This window comes from Mytilus edulis, chromosome 9 (genome assembly GCF_963676685.1).
Source record: "Mytilus edulis chromosome 9, xbMytEdul2.2, whole genome shotgun sequence".
NCBI lineage: Eukaryota > Metazoa > Mollusca > Bivalvia > Mytilida > Mytilidae > Mytilus > Mytilus edulis.
This window is the reverse complement of record NC_092352.1, coordinates 21626765-21646692: the sequence shown is the minus strand read 5'-3', so window position 1 is coordinate 21646692 and position 19928 is coordinate 21626765. Positions and strand designations below refer to the sequence as shown.

Sequence of the window (19928 nt, the reverse complement as noted above, 5' to 3'; positions counted from 1 at the left end):
TTTTGCAAAACATTTTTGCTTTTTACACTTTTCTATCTTTTATCTCTCTGTATCTATTACGGTTTCTGCAAAAATCATCCAAAAGGGAATAACTCCTGTAAGAGCACCATTTGTGATTTGTCCATGTTGTCTTATTAGTATATCTTATTGCTTTGCTCATTTTCACTGATTAAATTTCTCTTTAATTTAAGTTTTCAAGAAGTAACCAAAAACTTCAAAATTTAATATTTTACATTTCAGGGGCAATCTAAATCAACATGGATAATACTTTTTTTTCTCAAATCACATAGAAAGATAGACTTAGACCTGCTGGTCATTTGTACATTTGTACCTATGTCAGTTTTACTGTAAATAATTTATATTTAAGATCAGGAGAACTGAAAAAACCATAAAAAGGAAGAGAAACATCATGTTTTATAAAAGAGTAAAGACTGATATATATATAATATCTCTCACCTCTTTACTAACTGCTGTCATGAATGTTTTCAAGTTTGTTGGTGTGTGTGACATACTGTAAAACTTGTGACAGGGGTTAACTTCACTCTCCTGGATAAATCCTACAATTAACATAATCAGAGCTCAACAAAATGGTTCTAAAGAATAGACATACTGAGAAATGAAATATTTATATCAGTTTATATATTTATTATTTTTGGTTATAATTTTATTTGAGACAATAAAACTATATTACAATTTAAAACCTAAATATATAGTGGGCAAAATGTCATTTTATTCTAAAAAGTCTGTAAAATTTTCCAGGGCAAAGTTCTATAACTCTTAACAGAATTCTGCCACTTTTTTTTTCAAACATTATTCAGCTTCAATACCTTTCTGTGTTATGTCTTACAAAATGCTTTATAAATTAAAATTGTGCTTTATAGCTGATTCAGATATCATAAATAATTTTAAGTCAATGTGAAGACATAATTTAACTTACTAAATGCTACAGCCTCATCAACAATCTCTGGTATATCTGTAGGGGTGGTTGGTGACATCACTTCCTGTATATCTGACGATGATACCTCTGTATTATCCTCTGGCAAGTCTACCGGTGATTCAATGATATCGGACACAGACATTTGACTAATATTATTGCACATCTCATCATCAATAAGAATATTACCCTCAGCCAACCACTTTGGAACAACTTCCTCCAAAATCCTCTTCATTCTGTCCTGTAAATGTCCACAGATTTTTAAACATAAAGTGTGAGTATCTGCGTCAATGCCTGTATCTACTGGTACACTTCCTTCAACACTACTAGAACCAGGAATCTGTGACTCTGAACCTGCCCTAGAGTTATCTTCCACTGCTGGTTTACTTCCTCCTTCACTAGATGACTTAAGAGGTTCATTTCCTGCTCCCGAGTCCACTTCCTTTCCTTTATCACAGGTATTATGTGCATTACTACTTTCCCCTTCTTTACATTCCGTCCCCGAACTACCTCCATTTACAATACTGGTTTCCTTAGTTTCCTCATCACCAGTCACATTCATAGTTTTCATTAATCCGTTTAATTCTATCTCTAGGTTTTGGCTTACTTCTTTTAACTGTTTACTTAGTTCCTCAATCTTTTTATTGTACTTCTCCGTACGTGATTTGCGTAATCTTTTCTTAGCTTCCTCAATAAGTAAAACAATTTCTTCCTCCTTATAAAAAGATGATTTCAGTATTTTTTCTAATTCTCTACATCTTTTATAAATGTAAATAATTTCCTGAAAGCACTGTGTTGCATCCATAGATTGTGGCAATGTTTTAAACAGATCGTCTAATTTAGACAAAGCTGCTGTTGCTCTATCTAACAGACTCTCTAACTCCTCCTTTCTGACAGGAACAGCTGATTTCTTTACTTCTTCCCTGAAAGTAGAAAATGTTTTAAAAACACTATGTCTTTTGCATCATTATGTCAGAGAAAATTCGAAACGTTAAAAGTATACAATTCAGATAAAACTTAAGATTTCTTCATTCAGAGCACTGAATGAGAATTGTAGTAACAATGTTCTCACTTTGCTGAATTGTATATATACCAGACTATTGGTGAAGACCTTAACTTGACCTCTACATGTTTTTTGTTATTTATTTTTTGTTAGGTTGCTGTCTCATCAATATATACTCACTTCTTTTAATGCACACATCACTGGATTTTATTTGAATCCTATTTTATCTGTTGGATGTTGGGTTTTTTTCATCTAAGCTATCTGTCACTGTTTGATCAAAATGACAGTTACCATTTGCCTGAATTGGAGACATTTTGATTCCTACAGGATGCTTACAGATCCAAAATAACTAAATGCATTATTAAAGAAAATATATCCATTGTTTCTTACAAAATGTGTCCATGCTTTGATTACACTGTCAACACTTCATGCTACTTTCTGGTCTGGTAATCAAAGCCAATGAAATGGCAGTCTTCTATTTTGTTAGGTATGCATCATAATAAAACCAGAGGTTACTTTAAAAAGATCTTAAAACAAAGTAAAATGGAGATATGTCAGATCCTTATAAGCAAAGCATCATTGCATGATCTGAATTTTAATAAGATTGTTTCTTACTCATTTTCTGATTCCGCCTCCTCTTCTTCTTCTGTCTCCCAGCTCTCATCACTGTCACTAAAGTCATCGCTGTCACTTTCAGAGTCATACTCACTCATCTGTTAAAGTTCAATTATACAAAATTTTTACAATAAATATATCAATCTATGATTCTTATTACAAATTTGCTTTATTGAATTTCTATCACCTATACAGATAATTACAGAACTATATAGAGGATAAAGGGTATATATAAGTTTTTCTTTTTTCTTTCCGAAAAAGGTCAATTTAAATTTGCTCTTTAATGTTCTAACATTTGAATACCAGTTGAGAGGATCAGTTGACAAGTCAGATGCCTTGTTATCAGGTAGTTTAAAATTATATCAACTTTTCATCACATGTTACCATCAAAGCATTCCTAAAAGCTCTGCAAAGGATTTGATAGATTTTCCAATAGAGTTGACCATAATACAAAGCTATATGCAACAGTTCTTTGTCACTCTACCATCAATTTAGGGCAACTCTAAAGACAAGTTACCAGCATTGGAGTGTGTATAAATACAAAACATGAGTTATAAATATGTTGCCTACATTTAAATGAAATCTGACTTGTATCAAATTCTCTGAAGTACTTTTTTGTTGAGCCTGCAACTTTAGTTGCAGAAAGCTCGACATAGGGATAGTGATCCGGCGGGGGCGGTGTTAGCTCACTTCTTAAAAGCTTTATATTTTAGAAGGTGGAAGACCTGAATGCTTCATACTTTGTATAAAGATGCCTAATGTTACGAACTTTCCGTCAGTCACATGTCCAATGTCCTTGACCTCAGTTTCATGGTTCAGTGACTACTTGAAAAAACGTTAAGATTTTTTGTAATGTTAAATTCTCTCTTATTATAAGTAATAGGATAACTATATTTGGTATGTGCGTACCTTGCAAGGTCCTCATGCCCTTCAGACAGTTTTCACTTGACCTTGACCTCGTTTCATGGATCAGTGAACAAGGTTAAGTTTTGGTGGTCAAGTACATATCTCAGATACTATAAGCAATAGGTCTAGTATATTCAGTGTATGGAAGGACTGTAAGGTGTACATGTCCAATTAGCAGGTGTCATCTGACCTTGACCTCATTTTCATGATTTAGTGGTTAAAGATAAGTTTTTGTCTTTTGGTCTGTTTTTCCTATACTATATGCAAAGGTCTACTATATTTGATGTATGGAATGATTGTAAGGTGTACATGTCTAGCTGACAGGTGTCATCTGACCTTGACCTCATTTTAATGGTTCAGTGGTCAAAGTTCAGTTTTTGAGTGTTGGTCTATTTTTCTAATACTATATGCAATAGGTCAACTTTATTTGGTGTATGGAAATATTTTATGATCTATATGTTAGTCACACAGGTTTTATTTGACCTTGACTTCATTTTCACAGTTCATTGCTCAGTGTTAAGTATTTCTGTTTTGGTCTGGGTTTTTTTAATTTATAAGCATTAAATAAGTCAACTATATTTGTGGTATAAAAGAATTGTAAGCTCTACATGTCTGCCTGGTATGGTTCATCTGACCTTGACCTCATTTTCATGGTTCATTGATCAATGTTTAGTTTTCTTGGTTGATGTTGAGTTTATGTGACAGTTGTAATAAAGCTTTATATTTAGGACTATCAACATAATATTAATGATTAGTAAAGAAGGCAAGACATTTCAGCGTGTGCACTCTTGTTATATATACATGTTGTAGTATGGACTTAAATAAAAAAAAAAAAAAAGCTTACATCTCCTCCAACCAAATATAATTCTTGAGGATTGCAAAATGAAGTGGTATCATCTGGCCATCGTACATAAAGGCCCCCTTGTATTTCTAGACTGGTTACCTGTCCTGCAGCATGGTTACCAACACCACTTTTCTGAAATATTTATGTAAATATAATGCCATAATAAATATCTGATATGAATATCAGTGTCTTTCAAGTGATTCTTAGTTTTTTCTGATGTTGTGCTTTTGAATGTACGGTTTAGGACATCAAACATGATCAACTCAGCAAAAATTCTTTCATACCTGTCCCAAATCAGGAGCCTGTAGTTATCAGTGGTTGCTCTTTGTCATATTTGGTTGGGTTTATTTTATTGTGTAGGAATCAATAAGGCTTTTGGATTTCTGTTTTTTTATAATTTTTTCAACTTTTTTTCATTTAATAGAAGACTAAACAGTACAAATTTTATCATTGCTGAAAGCCTCTTTTTAAACATCATTTGAACTCTGGTGGATAGTTCCAATATCACAATTCCCTATTCTTCTGTTTGTTTAAAAAATTAATATGGTATCTTTCTACAGGTCAGCCCTCCCGAAAATGGTTCCACTTTTCATAATAATGGATGATCGAACTCACCAAGGTTTTGATGTTTGAAAACTTTAATACCAATTTATAAAAGATCTGAAGAAAAATGAAGGCATATTTCATAAGTCCCTCTTGAAAAATTGCTCCCTATTCAGACTCAAATCAAACAAATCCATGGTTTTGACGAGTTAAATTTCTCTAAATATAACAAGTTACTTGGTCATCTCAAATGCTGACCTAGTTAAAATGCTGACATCAACTCTGCTTTAAGAAAATTGTACATATCTTTAATTGGACATGTGTAAACTTGGGATCCCCTACTGCCACAACAATATCTTCAGGTCTAAACTTATACTCAGGATGGTCCTTACCTTGGGATCCCCTACTGCCACTACAATATCTTCAGGTCTAAACTTATACTCAGGATGGTCCTTACCTTGGGATCCCCTACTGCCACTACAATATCTCCAGGTCTAAACTTATACTCAGGATGGTCCTTACCTTGGGATCCCCTACTGCCACTACAATATCTCCAGGTCTAAACTTATACTCAGGATGGTCCTTACCTTAGGATCCCCTACTGCCACTACAATATCTCCAGGTCTAAACTTATACTCCGGATGGTCCTTACCTTGGGATCCCCTACTGCCACTACAATATCTCCAGGTCTAAATTTATACTCAGGATGGTCCTTACCTTGGGATCCCCTACTACCACTACAATATCTCCAGGTCTAAAATTTACTCAGGATGGTCCTTACCTTGGGATCCCCTACTGCCACTACAATATCTCCAGGTCTAAACTTATACTCAGGATGGTCCTTTATGTCATACACACTAACTTCTTCAGGTGAATCAGAAGTTCTGTAAAATAAAAAATGCTCTGTTTTATACTAAAAAAATACAACTTTAATAATAACTTTATTAGTAATGAAGTGGCTGCAGACTCAGATAAAGTCGTGAAAGACAATAGGGGATACTTAAGTAATGTTTTTAGTAATGTTGTTCAGGGGAACAAAAATTTGCAAATGAACAAATAAGTTAAATTCTACTTGCTACAACAAATGAATGGTGTAAAATTTCCAATAAATCATGTATGGTATAATGGTGTTTTGGTGTATATTGTGTCATCGGGAATTGGAAATAGTGTATGATGCATGTGGAATGTTGATTTTTTTATTTTAAAAATTTGCTTCAGAAAAAATATAATTGCTAAATGTGCATATCCACTTTACAATATTGGTAAATTTGAATGTTGTTATTCCTATATGACTGAAATGGAAAAGAGGAAAGGGGAATGGTTTAACGGTGTAAGATGTCAGGTGTATTGTGCAATGTTAATGGTGTACAGTTGTATGGTGTAATGGTGGATGATGTAATGTTGTAAGGTGTTTTAAGGTGAAATTGTGTATGATGTAATTTTTTATGTTGTTGTATGTAATGTTGTAAGATGTAATGGTGACTGGTGTAATGTTGTAATGTGTAATGGTGTAATATGTAATGTTTTAATGTGTAATGTTGTAAGGTTTAATGGTGTAATGTTGTAATGTGTAATGTTTTAATGTGTAATGTTGTAATGTTGTAAGGTTTAATGGCGTAATGTTGTAATGTGTAATGTTGTAATGTGTAATAGTGTAATGTGTAATGTTGTAATGTGTAATGTTGTAAGGTGTAATGTTGTAATGTGTAATATTGGGTGCCACATGTGGAGCAGAATCTGCTTACCCTTCTGGAGCACCTGTGATCACCCCCAGTTTTTGGTGGGGTTTGTGTTGCTTATTCTTTAATTTTCTATGTTGTGTCATGTGTACTATTGTTTGTATGTTTGTCTTTTTCATTATTAACCATGGTGGTTTATTTTCGATTTATGAGTTTGACTGTCCCTTTGGTATCTTTCGTCCCTTTTTTGCAATGTGTAATGGTGTAATGTGTAATGTTGTAGTGTGTTATATTGTCAGATGTTATGGTGTAATTGTGAAGTGTAATGATGTATGATTTAATTCTGTAATGTGCAATGGTATATGGTGAAATGGTGAATGGTGTAATGTGTAATGTTGTAGTGTGTAATATTGTCAGATGTTATGGTGTAATTGTGAAGTGTAATGATGTATGATTTAATGCTGTAATGTGCAATGGTATATGGTGTAATGGTGTAATGGTAAATAGTTTAATAGGGTAAGTTGTCAAGGACTGTATAAAAACTCATCATAGTTATCAGGATTAAATTTTGTATTTACAACCAGACATGTGTTTCGTCTACAAAAGACTCATCAGTGACGCTCAAATCCAAAAAAGTTAAAAAGGCCAAATAAAGTACAAAGTTGAGAACATTTTCATGCAAGTCTTTTGCATCTTAATTTGCTTTTAGAACACTTTCATACTAATTCTGTGTATCTAACTTGCTATAAGTTCATTTGCTAGTGAGGCTCAATATCATATTGTACCTGATATTACAGCCATTCTCCAGTTTGTACCAGTTGACCATACAAGTTCTGGAATGGTGATCACAACTCACTACAGCTCCATAATAGTTTGGTTTATCACTTTCTTCTATAGTAAAAACATTTTTAATACTAATATTAGCACAGCTCAAGGTACCACTTGTTAAATTTGACTTAAACTAGCAGCAAGGAATCAATGCACTCAATCAGTTGCAGGTCTTGTATAAAAATCAACTAGAGGCTCTAAAGAGCCTGTGTCGCTCACCTTGGTCTATGTGCATATTAAACAAAGGACACAAATGGATTCATGACAAAATTGTATTTTGGTGATGGTGATGTGTTTGAAGTTCTTACTTTACTGAACGATTTTGCTTCTTACAATTATATCTATAATGAATTTTGCCCATTAGTAACAGAGAACTATATTTGGTAAAAATTTACATACATTTACTAAATTAATGAAAATTGTTAAAAATTGACTATAAAGGGCAATAACTCCTTAAGGGGTCAATTGACCATTTAGGTCATGTTGACTTATTTGTAGATCTTACTTTGCTGAACATTATTGCTGTTTACAGTTTATCTCTATCTATAATAGTATTCAAGATAACCAAAAACGGCAAAATTTCTTTAAAAATTACCAATTGGAGGGCAGCAACCCAACAACCAGTTGTCCAATTCATCTGAAAAATTCAGGGCAGATAGATATTGACTTGATTAACAATTTTACTTCTTGTCAGATTTGCTCTAAATGCTTTGGTTTCATCGTTATAAGCCAAAAACTGCATTTTACCCCTATGTTCTATTTTTAGCCGTGGCGGCCATCTTGGTTGAATGGCCAGGTCATCGGACACATTTTTCAAACTAGATACCCCAAAGATGATTGTGGCCTAGTAGTTTCAGTGGAGATTTTTGTAAAAGATTACTTAGATTCATGAAAAATGGTTAAAAATTGACTATAAAGGGCAATAACTCCTAAAGGGGTCAACTGACCATTTCGGTCATGCTGACTTTTTTGTAAGTCTAACTTTGCTGAACATCATTAATGTTTACAGTTTATCTCTATCTATAATAATATTCAAGATAATAACAACGACGACGGACGACGCCGACGCCGGACGCCAAGTGATGAGAAAAGCTCACTTGGCCCTTTGGGCCAGGTGAGCTAAAAATAAATAAACAACTGGATGAATGATACACTCAACATTAATCAAGAAATGTTATTTTACTTAACAGTCAAAAGAATCAGGTATTTATATGAGTTTGTAAGAGCTATAAAGCATGTTAAGTAGTTTTAATGCTTTATAATTTAAAATGAATTAGAAAAAGGCACTCAAATGCTTTTGATAGTTTATTCCAAGATTCTATGTGTTATTTTTTGGTGGTTATTATCGTTTGACAGCTCCTTAACATCCAGTAGCAAATATTTCATTCTTAATCATAAAAATCTTTCTTGTTGGGTCTTCATCTCACTAATCTTTTCATTCATATCTTTATTTTATGAAAAAAAATTTTATACCTTTAGCTTCAACAACAAAATCTCCAGGAAAAAATTCATGTTCATCAAGATGATGGACAGGATACAATTCTGTTGATGATACATCTTTCTCTACACTTCCATCCTATAATAAAAATAATAAGTATACAAATGTATTGTGCATCTACTTTCAGGAAAAACTAAATTCAAACATAAAACCAAGGGTAGATCCATAAAACCAAGGGTAGATCCAGGAAATGAGGATAGGGAGGAAATGGTCTCTCCAATAATTTATTAAGCTGAGGACAACCCATGCTCTGCAAATGTTAGAGCCTGAATCTGCCCCCTTATAAAATTTAATTTCAGGAAACATAAAATTAAGACTTATAATCTATACAACCTTGAGTAAGTCATGTAAAACATACTTTTTTCTTATTACCAGCAATAAAATTGTAGACACAGAACCTAGCTACATTCTCACTAAAAAAATAATATAATTAGTAGTGTCATTTGTATTTACCTGCCACATGACTGTTGCTAAAGACATTGTACAATAAACAACAACTGCTACAGAATCTCCAACTTCATATGTTGGGAACTTAGTTTGAAACTCCATTGTTTTCTTCTTCTTCCTTTTCCCTTTTGCTGATCGTTTCTGCATTCTTTTCCTTTTCTCCTTTGTCTGATCAGGAACGTCTTCATAGTCTGCATCATCATTGTTTTCCCCAATCTGTGATTCATTTGCAGTAATTTCACTCATATCTAAACTATCATCCATCTCAACATCTTCTTCATCATCATGCCCATTCATTAATGCCTCTGATTTTGTACACACACCACTGTCATTATCACCACTACACACATCAGGAATATCTCCATCTTTACATTGAGCAGTTACTTCCCCTGAGCTACTTCTTGTTCCATTAGGTACAGGTACTGACAAAAGATTCAGCCCATCATTGATTGTGTTGCCATTGCTGACATCTGGTTGAGTATTGCATCTTGCGTTATTCAAATCATTAATGGTACTTTCTAGATTAGTTCCTGGAATGACTTCAGATAGGACATCAGCATCTCTGATTGTGTACATCATAATGTCATTTATCTGTGTACTACAGTGATGGAATTTCCCTAACTTCTTTATTCTATAAATAGAATTAAAAAGTGCAATGAGGGTATTAGTTTTTATTATTTTATTAATAGAATAATATTCTAACTGGTGGAAATTTTCCTGTAAATAAAATTACTGTACTTAAAATATTCACAGTAACAACTATTTATGAATAGAATCTCATAATGTTCACATGCTGTTAGAGATGGGTTACAATATTTCTATGATATATATATGTATATCACTTGTTGGGGGAATCTTGAATGATTTATGTCTTTCTCTCATTAGCATGATTAGTGAGTTGTCTTATACAGCCAGATAGATCAAATTTATTCGTTCAGTGTATGTTTACTTGTGTTAATATTTCTTTTTGATTGAATAAGACATTTCAATTGATACTTTATAGTGTTTCTGCCTACATTGTAGGTTTCAGGTAAGGATAAAGGTTGGCCCTTGTAAAAACATTTAAATTTGCTGCATTTGTTTGCACCTGTCCTAAGTCAGAAACCGTTGTTCAGTGGTTGTCCTGTAAAATGTGGTTCACAGGTGTTTCTCATTTTTTTTTTAGAGATTAGACCATTGGCTTTCCTGTTTGAATTGTTTTACACTAGTCATTTTGGGCCATTTATAGCTTGCTGTTTAGTGTAAGGCAAGGCTCCTTGTTAAAGGCCATACTTTGACCTATAATGGTTTACTTTTTATACATTGACACTTGAATTGAGAGTTGTCTCATTGGCACTTATACCAAATGTTTTTATTTCTTTACAACTTCAAGGAGTCATCCAATAATTTCTGTTCAGTTGGCATCTTTGGTAATCTTTTACTGCTGATCATTTTTGCTGTTTACAGTTTCTACTATCTATATATTTCAGGGAAATACCCCCTCAAATAGTCAAAATTCATCATTCAACACATTTCGGTAAGAGTATTACAATGGTTAAAGGCATGAAGGCATTTTAGTAGATCTTGTATCGCTTAACAGTTTTGCTGTTGACAAATTGCCACATATCTTTCATAAGTTTTCACAAAAAATTGTCTAAAGTCATCATTTAAGGCTATAAATCCTGTAATGGATCATCCAATGATATCCTTCATGTGACCTTTTTTCGTATTTTGCATTGTTTGAATTTTTGGCAATTTTCTGCCCCTATCTTTGAACTAAAGTTGTTTGAACTAAATGGAAAAATATTTAAAAACTTGTTCAAAATCACAATTATAAAGGAAAATAATTCATGTAAGGATCATTTGAAAATTTTGTTGGAAGGAGGAGAAATTACATAACACTTCTGATTCATCAGATTTTCTCTTTCAATTACATTTTTTTTTTTATATAATACCTATAATGCATTTACCCATATTTTCTATTTGTAGCCATGGTGGCCATGTTTGTTTTTTGCAGCACTAAAAACAAATTTTGTAATGAGATAGATGTCATTAACGCCAGTAGCTCATAAGGCCCAAGACTCCAAAAGATTGAAAAAGCATTAAATAAATTTACTTGTGTAGATCTTCTTTCTTGATGAGACTAGGTTGATGGAGCTGTATAGTTTCATCTGTCATATTAAATCCTCGGCATATCCAGTTTACATGTACAGAATTTATATGACTCTAAAAAGGAAAATAGTTTCAATAACTTAAATTCTGTGGTCTATTTTCAAATTACCCTTATTGAACCAGTAATAAGAGTTCCATTTTCTAGTTGTCTACTTTATGAGGGACACAACCTTTCATTGACAATGAGCTTGAATAAAGAGCTAGCAGATTTAGGAAATTTATCTGTAAATACTGTAATGTGTGTTAACTGTAAGTTTTTCTTATTTTTTAATTATATTTGATTTATTTTAGGATAAAAACTTTTGATACCAGTAGTCATTTTTTCAGTGATATCACCTTTAGCTTGTCATGCTTTGCTTTAATCTGTGTTTTAGTCACTTCCAGTACAGAGAAAAATCTTCCTTCTTTGTGACATTTATCAAAATCAGAAAATAAATGATACGAAACCATCACTCATGATGGTATTAGGATAAAGTAAACATTTACCACTGACACATTAAAAATACAAGAGAAACAATTAACGAATAGGGTTAATATCTAACTTCCACTTCAGAGATTCCAGAAAAACTGACAAATCGTCAGGAGCCGTACCCATCAGATCCATAATAAAAACATTCAGGCTAGCCATGATTCAATATGTAACATCCTATTCAATGTTGAAATCTAAAAGTATTTAACAAATCCTCTCTTCAGTTTTTAAAATTTTACCTCTTCTACCCTGACATGGATTTTTTGAGATGGTGACATTTTCTTGTGGTATTTCTTTGTTTCCTGAATCCATTTGACAACTTTGAGATTCTCCCTCTCACCAGTAAGGACAGATCCTGGGTAAATTTCCTGATCATATTCAACATCATTACTGTCTCCATCTTCAGGAACAATATCCAGATCATACAAATCATCATCTTCAGCTATACATTGTGCACCATCAGGAAAGACAACTCTTGATCGCATTGAAGTTGTTTTTACTTTACCATACCAAGGATCAAGGGACACATCATCATCTATATCAAACTCCTGAAACATAACCAAAAAAAAAGGTGTTGATTGGATTGTATATTTTATGTTACTCTCCCTTTTGAACAATACAGCAAAAAATGAGACAAATTTAAAATTCACACTTACTTTCAGATACCTTACTTGCTAAACAAGAAAAACCAAGAAAAAAAAACATAACTACCCCCTTCATGCCCTTGATTTTAAATGGTTGCTCCCTAAAACATCTGAATTCAAGTGTTAAAGCATCAAGGTCTTCTAACTTATGAAATATAAAGCTTTATAAATCGTTCAGTCCATTCCATCATCATCCTTTTAATATATAGCTTGAATTCTGTAATTTTCATCACAGGTTAGGCATTAAAATTGAGATATAGGTATAACTCACACGCAAAGGCTTCAGATCTGTTGCATCTACATTATAAATGTATTTGTTGGTGCCTTTAAGATGAAGGTGACATTTGACAACTAGATTCTGTACATATCCTCTTTGGCTACTTTTACCACTGATCATTCGTCTTATAACATCTCCTGGCATCAAGGATCTGTCTACCAATGTTACCTATAAAATATACACAGATACATGTACGGGTATGTCTTATAACATCTCTTGGCATCAAGGATCTTTCTACCAATGTTACCTATAAAATATACACAGATACATGTATGTCTTATAACATCTCTTGGCATCAAGGATCTGTCTACCAATGTTACCTATAAAATATACACAGATACATGTATGTCTTATAACATCTCTTGGCATCAAGGATCTGTCTACCAATGTTACCTATAAAATATACACAGATACATGTACGGGTATGTCTGATAACATCTCCTGGCATCAAGGATCTGTCTACCAATGTTACCTATAAAATATACACAGATACATGTGTCTTATAACATCTACTGGCATCAATGATCTGTCTACCAATGTTACATATAAAATATACACAGATAAATCAGTGATATTGTTGGCTTTTTTCAAAACTACCTCTACCCTTTTTTATTCGGAAAATATGCGTCATTTCTATCAAATTGGGAAATTTTTAAGAAACCATGAATATGACTGGAACTTCAATTTGCAGACCCCTTTTCAAGAGGTAAACCCTCATTTGAAATAAGACCCCTTATTGTTAGTGATGATACACAAATAGACCCTCAAATCTGCTTAAGTAGTCATTTTAGGCATGAAAAATGTAAAAATTAGTGTTTTTCAGTTTGTATTCATGCACAATTACTACTGAGACTGCACTGTTTGGGAAAAAATTTGTCTTTTTGGGAATAATTTTAAGCCATTTTTTTTTCAAATTGGGATTCTTCTCCAGGGGAAAAAGCCTTTATTCTCCGGAAATTTAAAGCAAACAATATCACTGTACATGTAAATCTTATAACATCTCCTGGCATCAAGGATCTGTCTACCAATGTTACATATAAAATATACATTTATGTCAAATATCATCCTGTAGATTCACAAGAAACTTCAGAATTCATGAAGTCAAATATTTTCCTCAGAGTATATGGTTGACTTCAAATAAATGAATAATACTAATGACTAATGTGTCACAAGAAATGGCTGCCATGTTTCAATATACATGAACAATGTTCATTTTCCTAAGGCTTATTATTTGCAAATGGTACAACTAAAATTTAAGTTCTAGCATTTATAAAATGTCTGGAGACAATAAAATTATAATGAAGTATTTCTTCACCCTGGACAATCAAATTCGAAAATTTAATTGTCAGGAGTCGGAGATAATTCATCAATCTCAATGCAATTGTAAAATCTATATGTTTAGCCTGCTTGAAACTAAAAGGATCTTGCTGAATGATTAGAACTAAGAAACCTTTTAACTTCATAAAGGGCCATGTGTTTTTTTAATTTTATTTCAATCAATCCACAACCATGATAAAAGGAATAAGATCTACTTTTCACAACTTAATGTACAAAATGACTGTGTGGTAACCTGTTTAAAACTTCCAGATTTTAAAGAGCAGGGTTTTAGGTAACTATTGTCAATTGCTCATGAATAATAAAAGTTGTGGCGATTAAAACTCATAACATAGCATTAAGAAAATGAATCAAGAGATTATATTCTATTATGCCCACTCTATTCGTTTATTCATACTCTTACTTTATTGAAAACAGATAACGTGACGGTACCCAAATTGCACCTATTTTGACAGTTTTTTCACCTATGTTGTTTTATGATCAGGAAAAAAATTTCCATACTGGGTTTATTTTGTAGCCCTATCCTTCTTTATTGTATAGGTACACCGATTTGATTTTTAATCCATATTGAGTCATAAAAAAATGGGTTTGAATCAACCTCCAAACTATCCATGATTCTGTAATGAGGAGTACCCAAATTGCATCCATGCTTAAATTCACATCGTCAAAAGTCTAATAACCGAGCTTTTGTTTAATTTCTTCAAATATTTTGAACAATTGGATATTAGTCCATGCTTACTCTTCATATTTTACGAAATGGATACTTTAATATATTGTATTTGCTAATTTTAAAAAGATGACGTTTTGATGACGTCGCATGGTGACGTTTTCGTACATTTTGCTTTTTTAGTAAACAGTCCATCTGTTGATAAAGACTGTGAACGTTTTGTGTATATCTAAATATGTTTACCTATGTTGAAAGACGTGCATAGTATCAAATCATAAAAATACAAATTGTTTAGTCTCTAGGAAATCTTGTAAGATTTCCGTTGCTATTTCTTTCTAAATAGGTGCAATTTGGGTACTCAGTGCAATTTGAGTACCCTTACGTTACACACATTAATATCTTCAACATATTCTTTATGTTTGATAAAAACTACACCATCCCTTTCTTCCTCACAAATGTTAAATTTCTTCATCTATCAATATAATAAAAAATTATCAATTTATTTCTGCCCGTATATTAAAAAAAAATGCATATTTTTTTATCATGTTTATATTTAATAAAAAAAAAATGTTTTCTTGTCGCTAAATAGTCTTCTTGTTGCTTCTTGTCGCTTCTTGGCGCTAATTAGTGAGACCCTTTAAAGTTTCTCTACATGTATCATTTTAATATAAGATCAGTTTAAGACCATTCTTCTTTTGGGAAACTTGCTGCATTTGTTCATGAACATTACACATGCCATTAGAAGTATTAAATGAAGATTAGCAGAAAGATGTTTAACACTAGAAAATTGTCCCTAGTGTGAGAGATACAAAAAAAAAAAAGAAAAAAAGATGAAGACAGAAAAATCAACAAATAATATAGATTAACCCATTTTTTTATGACTCAATATAGATTAACAAAGACTAAATCAACATTTTATTCTACAATTGCAACAATAGCTCAAAATGTAAATTTTAAAAGAAACATGAGTTACCTGTACAGTTAATTTAATGGAACATACAAGCTGATAATTACAACCCAGATTGATTTCAACAACAGGTAACATAATTTAAGCGGTGTGAAATTTGTTTCTAATGTGTAAATAATCGTCTCTCATAATTCTATATGAATGGCTTTTACATATGTGTAATTTGTTTTAATCAATGTGTTATGTATTGCTTTGTAAAAGGTGAGACGTTAATAAAATATTGTATTGTATTGTATTGCATAATTAGATTTAACATCAACCAGCTGTCCACATGATCAACCTATGTTTTATGACCACAATTAATAGCCAATATCTCAAGATTTAATACTCCAATAAATGGTCACCATTTGATGTTGACCATACAAGAGGGTAGGTATAATTAAGAAAAGTCACAGGTTGTACTATAGTTATTAAGTTACTCAAAGAGAAACTATCCCCGTTCAGAAGAAGAAAAACACCTATAGATAAAGGATAAATGTCCAATATTTATGACAATCTGTAAGCTAAATAACAAAGGCTTCTTATTTATATTTAATAAATTATGCAGTTTTGGCCTTGTGATTTCGAACGTTCACCTTTTTCTCTTCTTCGACAGTTTCATTCCCATCTGGGTGCCAGATTATTCGAACTGTTCCACGACTTAACAATTCATCATCATCGTATTCTTCGTCACTGCTGATGTATTCTGAACTTTCAGTAACAATACCATAGATGATCTTGTCTTCACATCGCTTGCATACTTCATCTTCTTCAAACATGGCACAATCTGTCTGCGCCATCCTGCCTGCATGAAATTGATTCAGATGAGAAAAGTGAAAGGCAAGAGCAGAGAATTGCGGGAATATCATTCGGAACATTCCTATTGTATTGTACTAAACAGACGCTCAACAAATATCACTAACAATATTTTTCCTCAACTGAATATTTAGCCCATGACCAATCAAGTCGACCTTGCATAATTTGTTTGACTATCCAGTGACTTGTGGACTGGGAAGTTAAATAATTTAAGGAGGCTCGAGGGTATAAAAGATTTCAGAAAAAAAATAAACATTTGTTTTTCATTTCAAATTTTTATTTGTTACCTTTTGTAGTTGTTACTTATCATATGGTACAAAAATCATTCAAAACAAACAATTTTTGTTGGCCCCAGATGACTTTTAAAATGTATACATCATTGAAAAAGTTCCAAATTATCTCACTTTGGTGGAAAAATGCCATTTTTTTGGCTTTAAAATTGAAATATCTTTTTTAACTCATCGGTGACCTATATTTTTTAATATAATTTCCATATAAGCTGTACTTAAACTAAATTATTGTAAAATTTGAGCGATTTCTGTAATAAATTTCTTTCTTTTTTTTTCGATATTACCTTTATTTCTCCTATTACTTCAACAGAAAAAAAACACCTTAACAAAAATGTATGCTTCTTTCGAAGGCAGATTGTGAGCGCAAATGAACTGTGACCCCACTTTTTTATTTTATTTTTCTGTTAACTCTAAGATAAAGTTCATTTATAGAAAAATATAGAGAAATCCTATATAAATGATTTAGACCCGCGAACCCCCTTAACATTTATTTAAATATATGTTAAACAAATCTATCCCATCGAACTAGAGATAAAGGATGCTACAAATACAGTTAAGTCTTTCTCATAACTTGAGTTGACTTGTATGTAGAAATTGACAATGAGGGTCGGTTGAAAATAAAACTTTACGACAAAAGAGATGATTTCAGCTTCCCAATTGTGAACTTTCCATTTCTATGTAGCAACATTTCAGCAGCGCCTGCATACGGAGTATATATGCGGCCCAATTGATACGATGTTCAAGGGCTCATGCCAAGAAATTGCATCCGTTGAAATTCTGCAAACAACCCATAGAGCAAATTACATGGATGATTAATATTGACCATTTGGTATATGGCCATGTTCTAAGCGACACGTTCATGAAGGTCATAAATAATTTCTTGAAGGCTATTTCTTTCAGTTTTCGGGCGGGGACTCCAAGCAAACAAAATGCATGTGTATAACAACACTGTAGATTTTCGTATTGAATAAAGAAAGTTGCCGGTCCGGTACATGAATAGATTGGTTTGAAAGCAAGGTTTTAATTAGATTCGAAAGCTTAATTCGAGGGTTGAAAATAGAAAGCACAAATAAAAGGGGGGGGGGGGGGAGTCCACAGGGAATATTTGTCTCTTATGATTTCTATATTTAAAAGGTTTATTTTTTTTATTTAATTAAAAAAGAGAAAAACAAATGTGAGACAAATTGTGAATAGTCTTTCTTCCTTTCTCCCATGCCAAGAAATTGCCTCCGTTGAAATTCTGCAAAGAACTCATAGAGCAAATTACATGGATGATTAATATTGACCGTTTCGTATTTGGCCGTGTTCTAAGCGACACGTAGTACATGAAGGTCATAAATTAATTTCTTGAATGAAATAAAATCTTTAGCTACTAATGACTGCCGTAGGAGGTCGACCGGAATTTTTAGCGAGGATTTCTTGGCATGTGTATTTCCTATCATGATTTCCTTGATAGATGATTGCTGCTCACATTGAAGCTAATAAACCAAGAGTTCTAAATGGTGAATTTGAAATCATCCCTTCGTAAATTTTACGGACGCCATTACGAGTCGGTTGACCGTTATGGATAACCGTTCCACAGATGATATCGGATAATATGTTCCTTATGTCGTAACCCTCCCCTTTTCACGAATGTGACCTTCCGATTTAGACTATTAACCGCATTTGTAATAAAATAAAAAAAAACCATGACGGGTGCCAGATGAGGAGCAGGATCTGCGTACCCTTCCGGAGCACCTGAGATCACCCCCAGTTTTTGATGGGGTTCGTGTTGTTTAATCTTTAGTTTTCTAAGTTCTGTACTATTATTTGTCTGTTTGTCTTTTTATTCTTAGCCATGTTTATTTTCTGGTATTTTAATGCTGTTGGTCCAAAATTATGAACTTGTAAGATGAACTGAATTAACAGCGCTTTGGTTTAGTCATTTTTACAATTATATAAGCTGATACAGTTTATGCCGATTGTTGAATTCGGGTTTTGTGACAGTCCTTTGTTCTTTGGTGCAAAAATGTCTCATTTTCAATCAAAACACTTCCGATCACGTGCACTTGGAGGAGTCCTTGGAGCCCAAGTAAAGATATAGACTGGTCAATAAAATCTGAGAGTAACAGTAATATTACGCAATGTGTATGATATTACATGTAGTCTGACACAGGGACTTTCTATATTAAAGTCCCTGTATAGAAAGTCCCTGTCTGAGATGAGTTTTTAATAAAAAAAAAAAAAAAAAAAGTAAAAAAAGTAAAAAATAAACGCTGTAAAGTGTAGAAAAAATATGAACATCCTGTTGTGCTTTTCTGACACATTTTGTAAAATTCAAGATAGTACCATTCCCAATTTATTGATGGTAATCTTACTGTTCATGGGATAACTTGCCATTTTAGTAGAACTTACTAATAGTTAGGAAGTAAACTTACTCAGAAGGACTAGAAAATGAAAAAAAAACAGATCAGTAATTTTATGTATAAATACTGGTAAATTAACAAATGTTCTAGCTATAATTAATTCTTTCTAGGCATTGCCCATGTTGCATTGCCAAGCTGTATGTAACTGTCTTTCAATGGGGTTTGACTATTCGAGTTCACCCAGTAGGCCTGAGATAAAACTAGGCAATGGGCAGATGCAATGGCTAGATGATGCATTAGTTATATATAGTTAGTTATACGTCCTTGGTATTATCCAATTTATCAAAGCAATCATAAATAAAAATCTTTTCGAGCTCCGTGAATATCCTTGGTGACATTTTAGTTGAAATTTTATGATCTACTCAAACTGAAAGAGTATCACTATGTATAGACTGTCCATGTTTTAACATACATTTGTACGTTATAAATATGTATTTTTTTTTCTCACACCATTTTAAAAAAAAAATATCGTTTGCTTATAATATCGAATTATTGGTAATATTATCATGTCAAATGATTATGTCCTTTGGGATCTTTGATGATGCGTTTATTTTAGAATGGACTTTTCATACTTTATATTTGTGCGTAGATAGGTGAATGCTAGTCAATTCGTTCCAAGTCCGATTCGTTC

At 32.7% G+C, this 19928-nt stretch overlaps 1 protein-coding gene across 1 annotated transcript in view; it reads right to left on the bottom strand.

Moving 5' to 3' along the window:
• LOC139489655 ((E3-independent) E2 ubiquitin-conjugating enzyme-like) overlaps positions 1–16649 on the bottom strand; it is a 31576-nt gene extending 14927 nt beyond the window's left edge. Inside the window, exons 1-12 of the mRNA XM_071276297.1 lie at positions 16383–16649; positions 12833–13006; positions 12157–12465; positions 11393–11502; positions 9304–9928; positions 8826–8928; positions 7310–7415; positions 5627–5729; positions 4303–4434; positions 2553–2650; positions 938–1857; positions 457–557 (exon numbers count right to left, since the gene is read on the bottom strand). Coding sequence (XP_071132398.1) covers positions 457–557; positions 938–1857; positions 2553–2650; positions 4303–4434; positions 5627–5729; positions 7310–7415; positions 8826–8928; positions 9304–9928; positions 11393–11502; positions 12157–12465; positions 12833–13006; positions 16383–16586 — 2985 coding nt within the window. The 5' untranslated portion in view covers positions 16587–16649. The remainder of the gene's footprint in view (positions 1–456; positions 558–937; positions 1858–2552; positions 2651–4302; positions 4435–5626; positions 5730–7309; positions 7416–8825; positions 8929–9303; positions 9929–11392; positions 11503–12156; positions 12466–12832; positions 13007–16382) is intronic.
• Between the last annotated feature and the right edge of the window lie 3279 nt (positions 16650–19928).